This window comes from Heptranchias perlo, chromosome 11 (genome assembly GCF_035084215.1).
Source record: "Heptranchias perlo isolate sHepPer1 chromosome 11, sHepPer1.hap1, whole genome shotgun sequence".
Taxonomy (NCBI): domain Eukaryota; kingdom Metazoa; phylum Chordata; class Chondrichthyes; order Hexanchiformes; family Hexanchidae; genus Heptranchias; species Heptranchias perlo.
Window position 1 is genome coordinate 43,169,812 of NC_090335.1, and position 13,752 is coordinate 43,183,563.

Sequence of the window (13,752 nt, forward strand, 5' to 3'; positions counted from 1 at the left end):
TTGGCCTGGGAATGGTGTGTAACCAAGGATGACTTGGAAGGGGCGGGAGGGGTAAAGGAAACTGACTTACATGCAATTAACAAATTATTTTAGAAATAACAACATAGTTGATGACCACAAGCAATTCTCTTACTGCTAAACATTTCCAGGTCTATAAATATATTTCCTAAATAATATTTAGCTGTAACCAAAGGATGCTTTATCAATGAAATCAACTTACAATATAATACTGGGGAAGGCGTGTTAGCTTGATGAATAGTTTGTGTTTTGAGAGGTTTCCAACTGGATGAGAGGAGAAGTTTGAAAGATGTAATGTCTCACTGCAGATTGTGGGAAGGTGTTTCATAGACTGTCTGCATCGTTGTTGTCCAAGCCAGAACCTGGAGGGAAAACTTTTTTTTTTAATAAAGGCTACATTTGAACAAATATTGCTCAGATGTCACAGGACAAATGTGAAGGAGTAGCTTTCCCATTTCTTTTGTAAGTTGGTTCTTATTTCCTCCATTTTACTACCTTCATACTTACTTTAGCTGCTGAAGCCAAGGAATAATTCGCTTCATCTCATCATTGATGGACTTTTCAATATCGTCTAAAGTGGTCTGGTCTAAATTAAGAGAAATGGCAATACAACGTTAAAAGACTAATAATCTAACAATGAATTTACACATCATTCGATAACACAAAGGAAAACACAGATACAAAATTAAGAAAATTTAGGGTATGTATAATATACGTGTCATCTTGCTGTGGAGTTTGCTGATTTAATTGCTGCTGTTATTGGTGTGAAGTCACAGGTACCTACAATGGCATCTTCACAGCAAAATCTCCAGATCACACTGGTACACGGGTCATTAAAAACCCTGCAATAAAGATGTGGCTTTTATATCTTACTTTGCAGCTTATTGTAAACAATTTTACAACACCAAGTTATAGTCCAGCAATTTTATTTTAAATTCACAAGCTTTCGGAGATTTTCTCCTTCCTCAGGAGAAAATCTCCGAAAGCTTGTGAATTTAAAATAAAATTGCTGGACTATAACTTGGTGTTGTAAAATTGTTTACAATTGTCAACCCCAGTCCATCACCGGCATCTCCACATCATGATTTGCAGCTTATAACACTGCACAGAAGATAGGATGACATTACTGTTACCCAGTCGACACCATCCAGGACAAAGCAGCCCGCATGATTGGCACCCCATCCACCACCCTAAACATTCAATCCCTTCACCACCGGCACACTGTGGCTGCAGTGTGTACCATCCACAAGATGCACTGCAGCAACTCGCCAAGGCTTCTTCAACAGCACCTCCCAAACCCATGACCTCTACCACCTAGAAGGACAAGGGCAGTAGGTGCATGGGGACAACACCACCTGCACGTTCCCCTCCAAGTCACATACCATCCCGACTTGGAAATATATCGCCGTTCCTTCATCGTCACTGGGTCAAAATCCTGGAACTCCCTTCCTAACAGCACTGTGGGAGAACCTTCACCACACGGACTGCAGCGGTTCAAGAAGGCGGCTCACCACCACCTTCTCGAGGGCAATTAGGGATGGGCAGTAAATGCTGGCCTCGCCAGCGACGTCCAAAATCCCATGAACGAATAAAAAAAAAAACATCCAAGCCAAGTATGGATGGCAAAGCCCCTCTAGAAAATGTCCATAGGTGACATCAGCATCTCCCTCATGTGAGGGAAACCCCATAATGCCAAGTCTCTATTAGGCTAAAAAATCAACAGCGAGATGAAGCTCATCTCCTACCAGATAAGAAATGTTTATGCTCCACCCCTCCCACATTGCATATATTGGTGAAGGGAAAGAACATTTTATATTAAGATTATTGACCAGGTTATCCTGCTTTAAATGATACATCCAAGTCCAAAATTTAGTGTTGCCGAGGCTTACTCCAGTTAAACATTTTTTGTCACTGAAATAATTAACTTTTATTTACAAATAAACATAGGGGAATTCTTATAAACTCTTACGGTGGATGCTAAATCTGAATTTTCTTATTTAGAAAATATTCTTCTTAAGACAATCCCAAATTTCAAACAGTAGAATTTAAATGTCTATTTTATTTTGTGAGAAATGCTTCAATTAGACATTTGAAGAATAAACCTTCCTGCTATTGCATAGGTTTCCTATGATCCGTCCAGAAATTCATTTTGCTTGTTATAGCTGTAATATTGCCTTATGTAAAGCTTATTTTTAAAAAAGTGAAAGCTAGGTTAATTTGGTTTAATTTCTTCAAAGTTTCCCACAAAATGAACTGTTCTACATGCAATCTGTATTGGTTATAACACAAAATCAAATGCTTACGAATAACATTTCTCAGTGTAGCTGCTTAAATCCCACTCACAAACAAGAACACCTCAGATTTTTACACTAAACTTTATTTTATATTCAGGTTCACAGTATTTCACAGATCTGTGCACTTACCAATTCCATATAACATAGGTTGGAACATTCCAGAATGCAAATCCACAAAAATGTGAAGACACTCAGATCGACCACAAGGTTCTAAGATAGGAATAACCAGCGTAGGCAGGGCTGTCTCTATGAAGGCTTTGAAGGAAAAATGAAAAAAAAAACATTAAATCACGATTTGGAAGAATTTTAGTTCTTCCCCTGTTCATTTATTTGCAACTATAAAGAAGCTACAGAAGTTATATTCACAGAAAATCACTCGAGTAGAATTTGCTTTTTGTAACTAGATTTTTTTCCCCTCTGCTTATTCCAGTAATTCAGCCAACTGTCCACAAATTATTAAGCTTCTAATACTATATATGTTTTTATTCTGTAATCATGAACAGATAACAGAGAGGATATTCTCATCCATCTATCTAGCCATAATGGAGACTGAAATTCAGTTATCAAAACTACTTTTTATACAATTTTGCAAGTATTCATCGAATTCCATCCCTCTCACGTGCAATAAATTCACAGAACACAGCAGAGATCTGTAAACAGCAACAGTCATGAAGAAAGTGAGCACTTTGTTCAAATCTATAAAAAGGTCATGCTGATGAAATAATAATAAATAGATAAAGTAAGATTTTTTTTCTAAAATCACATTGCTCAACATACAGTTATCATTGGGGTTGTAGCTCTTGAGAATGGCTTTCAGCTCCTGCAGTTTCTGATGCGAACGTGCATGGACGCTGTCTATCAAAAGCTTCTCTACAGAAAGGTGGTCAACCTGTGGAACGGGCAGTATTAATTGACATTAGTAGCATTAACACAATACTGCTTCCTGCATAACAATTCACTTGTCAAGATCTATTTAATGCCAACATAACTACAAATGATCCAAAAGCAACTGTTCATCACACAAGTAACTGCAAATTGATTTTTTTTTTCCTTCAAATGTGTTACAATTATTAAATTGCTTTTATTTTTTGGATTGTTCCCCACCCCCTTAGATCTTTTTGGATCAAGCAGCATTTCCCAGTCAAGAGGCCTCTCCAAAGCCCTTACCAATGCATTTCAACTGGCCACTAAGACACTTTCAGGGGCAGCTTAGGTGGCTCATTAGCAGCAAGAAGGTCATTTGGTCCCATATCAGGAAATAATCACAAATCCATAAGCGACAACTGCATGGTAAAGCATCATCAATTTCACAGCCAGATTAAAAATTCTCGGGGCCCTGGATACCAAAAATATTCAAAGCCTCTCCGCGCTTCAGCATAACCTCCCCACGATTCATTAAAACAAGGAACGTGTAGTAAAATGCATGAAGAAATAACCCCATTGAATTTTTACACACTGCATTAATAATAAAGCAAGTAATATCACAATATATCACGCTTAAATGGAACTGATCCAGTGGTTGAACACAGCTTTTCTTCAAAGATACAATTGTTACCATAGTGAATAAGTCCGCATTAGTTCATGGTGCAAAGTACAAAATACTCAATTATATACATAATGTATGACAAAGTAATTAAAGATATGTTTACAGTATGTACTGGAGCACTAGAAGACCCAGGCTAACAAGTGAAATTATATTATTTTGTTTCTAACTGTAGCTGATTGTAGTGAAATCACAGGAATTCTTAAGACATGCAAATGAATATTATTTTACCTTCATTGCACGTTCTATTAATTTAGAATCACCAGCTGGTAATGGTGGATCATGAGATATTTGTAACGGTTTTGAGCAGTCACTCTCATCGATCTTTATGTTGACCTTGTGAACAGAAGCACTGCCGGTCTTTCTTCCCAAGACCTGTTGGCTATAAACAAAACAAAAACAGTGAATAATATTAAACTGTTACTTTCCTTATGAATCACCCTATATAGGTAGTTAGTGGCTATTACATTCAGATCCAAAAATTAGATGATAGATATCTAACCTCGGGAACAAAACTGCAATCAAAATGTGATCTTGATAAAGCAAAAAAATTGCATTTGTTTAGTGCCTTTAACAACCCGGATATCCCAAAGCCAATTAGTTATTTTTAAGTATAGTCACTGTTGTTAAGAAGGCAAACATGCATACTGAGCTCCCACAAACAGCAAATGAGATAAGTGAACATTTTTGGGTAGTGTTGGTTGAGGTAGAGCCAGGGCCTTGGTTGAACATCTCATTGGAAAGACAGCACCGCCAATAGCGTAATCCTCCCTCAGTAATACACTGAAGTGTCAGCCAAGATGAGTGGGTCCCAAACCAGTGGGCGTGAAGAGGACAGGCTGGCCGAGAACGAAAGCCACCAATGCAACCTCGAATAGCCAGAGGAGGTATATCCAAAGTCTGCATTTCTTTAAATTTTAAAGAAACTGAGCAAATTTAAGTATAATTTCAAAGAAAAAAATTACAGTGATTGTTATGCACCAGAAACATCCTGTGTTGTGCTGAAATCACCCTATTGGAGGCTGCTTCAGTGTATACTTTTTCTTTGAATTTAACCTTAAATTTTCTCAGTTTCTTCAAAATTTAAACTTTTGCTTGTCAGTCTACCATAGTAAAACAGGAAGGTGGAGAGAGGCTGCAATGGTGGTAGCTGCAGGCACCCACTGGGTAAGCAATGTCTTTTGACAGTATTAGTTTTCTACCAGTTCAGATGATCCTTGCCTGAATTGATATCTGCATTAATCTGAAACTTCAAATTGAATACCCTAAGCTCCAGCACGCCACAGAACTGATGTGAGTGTGACATTTGGTGCTCGTCAATTATGAAGGAATGGAGCATTTTTGAAGTATAAAGTTGATCACTTGGCAGAAACAAGTCGAGCCAAGCAAAAGAAAAGTAGGAAATATGATCCTTCCTACTTGAACTTGAGGCTTACATTTGCTGGTTGCGACAAAAATAGTCGGCCGCAATGTGTTGTTTGTACTGAAGTTCTTGCTCAGGGTAGCATGAAACCAAGCAAACTAAAAATGATTGGAGACCAAACATCCTTCCCTCAAAGATAAATCACCAGATTTTTTCAAACGAAAGCTCTATCAACTGAAAGGGCAAATGAAGGTAATCAAAGAAGTTCGATTGCTGTCCTGTGATAAAGTTTTTTTGGCAAGAACCTGCAAATGCAGGGAGGAGTGCCACATGTATTTGATTGACTGAGTCACCACTTCACCATCATTTCCTCGAAACGTGCTTTGAGATTGTATTGGGCTATTTGACAGGTTCAATGAACTTAACCTTTCTTAGCAAGGTAAAAACGGTAGCATTTTCATCATGCACAATAAAGTACAAAGCTTTGTCAAAACCCTTTTTGCTATGGAGTAGGCAGGTGCTGCAAGACAATGCAACTATGTTCCAAGCATAGTCTTCTGTTCTTACGGACCGTAAAATGTTGTCCTGGAGTTAAAGATATAATTCTGGAGCATTTGTCTCAGCTTTGCACAAAATCCCGCAAATATTTTCCTGAAAGAGTGGCATATCATTTGTAGACTTTCATCTGGGTTTGAAATCTGTTTACAGAGGACTTCGTAGCAAAGGCCAAGATTACCATGAGTATAAAAGATAATTTGATCAACAGCGCTGGTGACTATTTTGAAAGACAATTTTAAAGTCATGCCGCTAGATCAATTCAACAAGAGTTCCCGGAGCTGTCCCAAAGAGCCATTGAAATACTTGTCCACTTTGCCTCAGCGCGTGTGTGTGAAGTGGGATTTTCATCACTTATTTACATCAAAAACAAGTATAGAAGCAGTTCGAATATGGAGATTGATTTGCAGTTGAAACTCTCCAAAATTAAACTGAGATTCCACAAATTATGCACTAGCAAACAGGCTCATCCTACTCACTGAGATAAAGGTGAGTCATCAAGTGTTATTTTATTTTCAAGTTCATTCAGTTGTACATGAGTGCTACTATACTCTTATGTTGTTTTCAGTCTTAAGCAATATGTTATGTTAGCAGAGAAAATAAAATCCTTTTGTTTTATACAAAAGGGTGGGGGGGTGCGGTGGGATGGAGAGGTGAAATTGACCTAAGTCAGTAGTGCAAAATGGGTCACATAGCAAAAAATCGGCAGCCTGTTTTGCACCGCACCCAATTTTCTTTTCCGTTGCCCACGAACGGAAAAGAACATTGTGCACGGCTTAAGGCAGGCTGCCGATTAACTATCGCCCGTTTCACTCTACCGTCAAAGACAAATTTCATTCCCACTGTTTCTTTAAAAAAAGAGGGTGTGCATGAAGCATGAATCTCTGAAGGGGAGCTCAGCAAAAAAAAAAAATTGGGAACCTCTGGCCGAGATTATATGCTTAAGTCCCTGGAGTGGGGCTTGAACCCATGACCTTCTGACTCAGAGGTGATACTAATAATATTGAACAGGCACAGAAGACATGAAATTTCTTGATGTTGATGTCATTCTTAAACTTCTACTGGAGAAACTGAAATTCCTGCAACAAGCCATTCTAATGATTAATGAATATTTTTTGGCAATATAGAGAGGTACAAGTTCCAATTGTATCAGCTGCTCCATATATGAAAGTGAAATCAGAACAGTTCTGATCAACTAAAGACAAGGTTTCTTTAAATAAAAATGAAAGCAACTGAAGCTTTGGTCAACTTATTAGTCCATCTCAGTTTGAGGAAATGCACTCCTCACTCAATTCCAGTCTGTAACCAGTGCTACCCAATTTTTCCAAGAATTTATGTAGAACCACATTTTTAGAATGGCTAAATTGCTAATTTATCAAAAGAAATGACAAGCAAAAATACATGATTTTAACAATAGCTCATTAACTACTTCATATTGATCCTCTTGTTTAAGGTTGTGGAACTATTCAAATCTAATTATGTGACTAGAATAGTAAATTGTAAAATTAAATAAGTTTTTTTTAAAAAAGTTTAATTATTTTTCATGCTTAATTATCACAATGTTTCCCTCTGTACATCAGAGTAATTCATCCCACTGTCTCGTGGAAGCCTCATGTTGCAACATCTAACATAACAATGATTTACTCACTTCCAAACAACCAAAGTCAGGCACTTTCCAGGTTGATACCGCTCGACCTGAACAAGATCGCCCCAACGTTCACGTATTAGCATCTGTGCCTGTGAGTGTAAAACTTCCAATTGCAGTGACAAACAGAATGAGTCTGAGGTAAAAGGTTAAGGAATGCTAAAAGAAAAAGCTAACACTAAAAACAATTTTTTGATGCAAAATCTCAATACTGTCCTATATTTAGTAATAAGAAAAAAGACGTCATGTTATATCTTGTACAAATATTAATCACACATTTGCTTATAATGATGATTGACTCAAGGAACACAGATTTTTACAAAGCAGGGGGGGGGGGGGGGGGGAAACAAGGGAGACCATGAAATGACAGCTGCAAATTTGCTGATATTAACATGCTGATATTATCTTAAATTTGAACTTTATAAATGCAAAATTTCTAATTATCATCTGTGAAGTCAAACGAATTCTAAGTTTTACAGCATACAAGATGTGCCGTTGACACCATGAAATGTGCAAATTTTGAACTAAAACAAAAAGCACAAAAGAGGACACACTTCTATCAATTCAACTATAGCTGTAGGGGACCTGAAAAGGTCACTTACCATTGCAGGATAAGTTAGAAGTTAATCTATTTTTGTGCTTAATTGAGCAATAGCATTGAAGCAGAAAAGCTCAAGGCAGACAAAAAAACAAAATACAAGTAACTCTGAAAAACCCCACAAAAGTGCTGACAGTTGGCAACACAAATTGAAAGGAAAGTCATGCAAATATACACAAAAAGTGTTTTTTTTTTAAAAAACTGCATTGGTATAAACTTGTCTGTGTGCTACTTTTGGTACACAGGATTGTTGCTATTTTTTGCAATTGAGGCCACTATTATTCAATAGATGTGTGTCACTACGTGTGGTGTAATAAGAGTGGTCACTTAATGCAAGTTTAAAAGGTTTCATTATCAACTTTGGACAATACATATTATATCAATTGTGACAATATTTAGTGACCAGCACTTAACGCATTCCCCCTCCCCAAAAAATCTGTAACATACTATTCCTTAAAAAGAGTTTTGGACAGAATTTGGATACGTAAACAGTTGTACATGTCTTGCAGAGGTTTCTCATCAGCAAAGAGTCTGGACTGTACCAGCCGGTGGATGAAGTTGATCTGCATACTATGAACCAGAGCACGACCATCTGAAATAAGAACACCCAGACCAATGCAGTTTTAGAAACATTTAAAAAACTACTAGGAAGACATCTGCATCAACAGTAAAGGTCAACCTTAAATTTTCCAAGTGACAATCAAAGCTAAAGCTATCAAATTATTTGAGCTCAGAAACAGGCATGGAATTCGGATGTGTGTTTCACATCACTGGGGTTTGGTTCAAGTCCTAATGCTGCTAATATTCAAAAATATCCCAGGAAGTATCGTCTGTTCTCAGCTAATCTATGAGATGTGATATCTCACAGGAGCAATAAAGGATTTAAACTCAGGAACAAAAATCAAATGACAACTCTCTTTCTGCAGTAAGCAGACAGACTATCACCAACAATTGTGATTAACAAGCATCCAATCAATGTCAGCTTAATATTTAACTAAAATGATCACAATTTGAAAATTTTGCAATTGGTAGAGAATCTCCAACAAAATGAAATAATTGTGTTGATGCAATGGGCAATAATTAGAATATAAATTTTGTAAAATATAAATGGTGGTACAGGCAGAGAAGCAGAACAGTAGTTTACCAGAGTAATTTTGGATATAATATTGAAGCCAACACCAACAACAAAAATGAGGATTAATGTTTGTTTGACAAAATCCAACGCACAAAAGGTGAGCCTCTGAAGTACAGCCAAGTAGGCTTTCCAGTAGATGTGTGCACTAAACAAAGAATGATTTGCAGTGGTTTGTCTGTAAATTAGAAACATAGAAAATAGGAGCAGGAGTAGGCCATTTGGCCCTTCGAGCCTGCTCTGCCATTCAATATGACCATGGCTGATCCTCTATCTCAATACCATATTCCCGCTCCCTCACCATACCCCTTGATGCCTTTTCTGTCTAGAAATTCATCTAGCTCCTTCTTAAATATATTCAGTGACTTGGCCTCCACAGCCTTCTGTGATAGGGAATTCCTTAGGTTCACCACCCTCTAAGTGAAGAAATTTCTCCTCATCTCAGTCCGAAATGTCCTACCCTGTACGCTGAGACTGTGACCTCCTCGTTCTGGACCCCCCCCCCACCCCCCCAAGCCAGGGGAAACTTCCTCCCTGCATCCAGTCTGTCTAGCCCTGTCAGAATTTTATATGTTTCAATGGGATCCCCTCTCATTCTTCTAAACTCGAGTGAATACAGGCCGAGTCAACCCAATCTTTCCTCATACAACAGTCCTGCCATCCCAGGAATCAGTCTGGTGAACCTTCGCTGCAACCCTCTATGGCAAGTATATCCTTTCTTAGGTAAGGAGACCAAAACTGCACACAATACTCCGGGTGTGGTCTCACCAAGGCCCTGTATAACTGCAGCAAAACATCCTTGCTCCTGTACTCAAATCCTCTTGCAATGAAGGCCAACATACCATTTGCCTTCCTAACTGCTTGCTGCACCTGCATGTTCGCTTTCAGTAACTGGTGTACAAGGACACTCAGGTCCCTTTGGACATCAACATTTCCCAATCTATCACCATTTAAATAATACTCTGACTTTCTGTTTGAGAAAATAAGAACATAAGAAATAGGAGCAGGAGTAGGCCAATCGGCCCCTCGAGCCTGCTCCGCCATTCAATAAGATCATGGCTGATCTGATCCTAACCTCAAATCTAATTTCATGTCCGATTTCCTGCCCGCTCCCCGTAACCCCTAATTCCCTTTACTTCTAGGAAACTGTCTATATCTGTTTTAAATTTATTTAATGATGTAGCTTCCACAGCTTCCTGGGGCAGCAAATTCCACAGACCTACCACCCTCTGAGTGAAGAAGTTTCTCCTCATCTCAGTTTTGAAAGAGCAGCCCCTTATTCTAAGATTATGCCCCCTCGTTCTAGTTTCACCCATCCTTGGGAACATCCTTACCGCATCCACCCGATCAAGCCCCTTCACAATCTTACATGTTTCAATAAGATCGCCTCTCATTCTTCTGAACTCCAATGAGTAGAGTCCCAATCTACTCAACCTCTCCTCATATGTCCGCCCCCTCATCCCCGGGATTAACCGAGTGAACCTTCTTTGTACTGCCTCGAGAGCAAGTATGTCTTTTCTTAAGTATGGAGACCAAAACTGTATGCAGTATTCCAGGTGCGGTCTCACCAATACCTTATATAACTGCAGCAATACCTCCCTGTTTTTATATTCTATCCCCTGAGCAATAAAAGCCAACATTCCGTTGGCCTTCTTGATCACCTGCTGCACCTGCATACTAACCTTTTGATTTTCTTGCACTAGGACCCCCAGATCCCTTTGTACTGCAATACTTTCCAGTTTCTCACCATTAAGATAATAACTTGCTCTCTGATTTTTCCTGCCAAAGTGCATAACCTCACATTTTCCAATATTGTATTGCATCTGCCAAATCTCCGCCCACTCACCCAGCCTGTCTATATCCCCTTGTAGGTTTTTTATGTCCTCCTCACTCTCTACTTTCCCTCCCATCTTTGTATCATCTGCAAACTTTGATATGTTACACTCGGTCCCCTCCTCCAAATCGTTAATATAGATTGTAAAGAGTTGAGGACCCGGCACCGACCCCTGCGGAACACCACTGGCTGCCAGTCCGAGAATGAACCATTTATCCCAACTCTCTGTTTCCTGTTAGATAACCAATCCTCCACCCATGCCAGAATATTATCCCCAATCCAGTGATTCTTTATCTTGAGCAATAATCTTTTATGTGGCACCTTGTCGAATGCCTTCTGGAAGTCTAAATACACTACGTCCACTGGTTCCCCTTTATCCACCCTGTACGTTATGTCCTCAAAGAACTCAAGCAAATTTGTCAGACACGACTTCCCCTTCGTAAAGCCATGCTGACTTTGTCCTATTAAATTATGTTTATCCAAATGTCTCCTTAATAATAGACTCCAAAATTTTACCCACCACAGATGTTAGGCTAACTGGTCTATAATTTCCTACTACCCTTTTTAAATAAGGGTGTTACATTAGCAGTTTTCCAATCTGCCGGGACCTTTGCCGAGTCCAGAGAATTTTGGAAAATTATTACCAAAGCATCCACAATCCCTACTGCCACTTCCCTCAAGACGCTAGGATGTAAGCCATCAGGTCCAGGGGATTTATCCGCCTTGAGTCCCATTAATTTACTGAGTACCAATTCCTTAGTGATTTTAATCGTATTTAGCTCCTCCCCCCCTAGAGCCCCCCGTTTGTCCACTGTTGGGATATTCTTAGTGTCCTCTACCGTAAAGACTGAAACAAAATATTTGTTCAGCATTTTTGCCATCTCCATGTTTCCCACCATTAATTTCCCGGTCTCATCCTCTAAGGGACCAACGTTTGCCTTAGCCACCCTTTTTCTTTTTATATAACTGTAGAAACTCTTGCTATCTGTCTTTATATTTTTTGCTAATTTATTTTCATAATCTATCTTCCCTTTCTTAATCAATCCTTTAGTTACTTTTTGCTGTCTTTTGAAGACTTCCCAATCTTCTATCCTCCCACTAAGTTTGGCTACCTTATATGTCCTTGTTTTTAGTCGGATACTATCCTTAATTTCTTTACTTAGCCACGGATGGCTGTCATTTCTTTTACACCCTTTTTTCCTCAGTGGAATAAATATTTTTTGAAAGTTGTAAAATAACTCCTTAAATGAACACCACTGTTCATGTACCGTCTTACCCTTTAATCTATTTTCCCAGTCCACTTTAATCAATTCCACTCTCATACCACCATAGTCTCCTTTATTCAAGCTCAGTCCGCTTGTTTGAGAACCAAACTTCTCACCCTCTAATTGGATATGGAATGTAACCATGTTTTGGTCACTCATTCCAAGGGGATCCTTAACTAGGACATTATTAATTAATCCTGGCTCATTACACAGGACCAGGTCCAAGGTTGCTTGCCCCCTTGTAGGATCAGTTACATACTGCTCAAGAAATCCATCCCTAATACACTCAATATACTCTTCCTCAAGGCTGCCCTGCCCAATTTGATTTGTCCAGTTTTTCCTTCCAAAGTGGATAACTTCACATTTATCCATGTTATACTTCATCTGCCATGTATTTGCCCACTCACTCAACTTGTCTAAATCACCTTGAAGACTCTTTACATCCTCCTCACAACCCCACCTAGTTTTGTGTCATCAGTGTAGAAGAGCATGCCAGGAGCAGAACCAGGCGTACCTAAAAATGAGGTGCCAACCTGGTGAAGCTACAACTCAGGACTGCATGCATGTTAAACAGTGGAAGCAACATGCTATAGACAGAGCTAAGCGATTCCACAATCAACGGATCAGATCAAAGCTCTGCAGTCTTGCCACATCCAGTCATGAATGATGGTGGTCAATTAAACAACTAATGGGAGGAGGAGGCTCTGTAAACATCCCTTCCTCAATGATGGCGGAGTCCAGCACGTGAGTGCAAAAGACAAGGCTGAAGCGTTTGCAACTATCTTCAGCCAGAAGTGCCGAGTGGATGATCCATCTTGGCCTCCTCCCGATATCCCCACCATCACAGAAGCCAGTCTTCAGCCAATTCGATTCACTCCACGTGATATCAACAAACGGTTGGGTGCACAGGATACAGCAAAGGCTATGGGCCCCGTCAACATCCCGGCTGTAGTGCTGAAGGCTTGTGCTCCAGAACTAGCCGCACCTCTAGCCAAGCTGTTCCAGTACAGCTACAACACTGGCATCTACCCGATAATGTGGAAAATTGCCCAGGTATGTCCTGTCCACAAAAAGCAGGACAAATCCAATCCGGCCAATTACCGCCCCATCAGTCTACTCTCAATCAGCAGCAAAGTGATGGAAGGTGTTGTCGACAGTGCAATCAAGTGGCACTTACTCACCAATAACCTGCTCACCGATGCTCAGTTTGGGTTCCGCCAGGACCACTCGGCTCCAGACCTCATTACAGCCTTAGTCCAAACATGGACAAAAGAGCTGAATTCCAGAGGTGAGGTGAGAGTGACTGTCTTTGACATCAAGGCAGCATTTGACCGAGTGTGGCACCAAGGAGTCCTAGTAAAATTGAAGTCAATGGGAATCAGGGGGAAAACTCTCCAGTGGCTGGAGTCATACCTAGCACAAAGGAAAATGGTAGTGGTTGTTGGAGGTCAATCATCTCAGCCCCAGGACATTGCTCCATCTTCAGCTGCTTCATCAATGACCTT

The 13,752-nt window shown here is 39.6% G+C and overlaps 1 protein-coding gene across 1 annotated transcript in view; it reads right to left on the reverse strand.

Annotated features, from left to right (window-relative positions):
• med14 (mediator complex subunit 14) overlaps positions 1 to 13,752 on the reverse strand; it is an 85,408-nt gene that overhangs the window by 51,553 nt on the left and 20,103 nt on the right. Inside the window, exons 7-13 of the mRNA XM_067992884.1 lie at positions 8,501 to 8,608; positions 7,422 to 7,554; positions 4,087 to 4,237; positions 3,090 to 3,201; positions 2,442 to 2,567; positions 526 to 604; positions 221 to 380 (exon numbers count right to left, since the gene is read on the reverse strand). Coding sequence (XP_067848985.1) covers positions 221 to 380; positions 526 to 604; positions 2,442 to 2,567; positions 3,090 to 3,201; positions 4,087 to 4,237; positions 7,422 to 7,554; positions 8,501 to 8,608 — 869 coding nt within the window. The remainder of the gene's footprint in view (positions 1 to 220; positions 381 to 525; positions 605 to 2,441; positions 2,568 to 3,089; positions 3,202 to 4,086; positions 4,238 to 7,421; positions 7,555 to 8,500; positions 8,609 to 13,752) is intronic.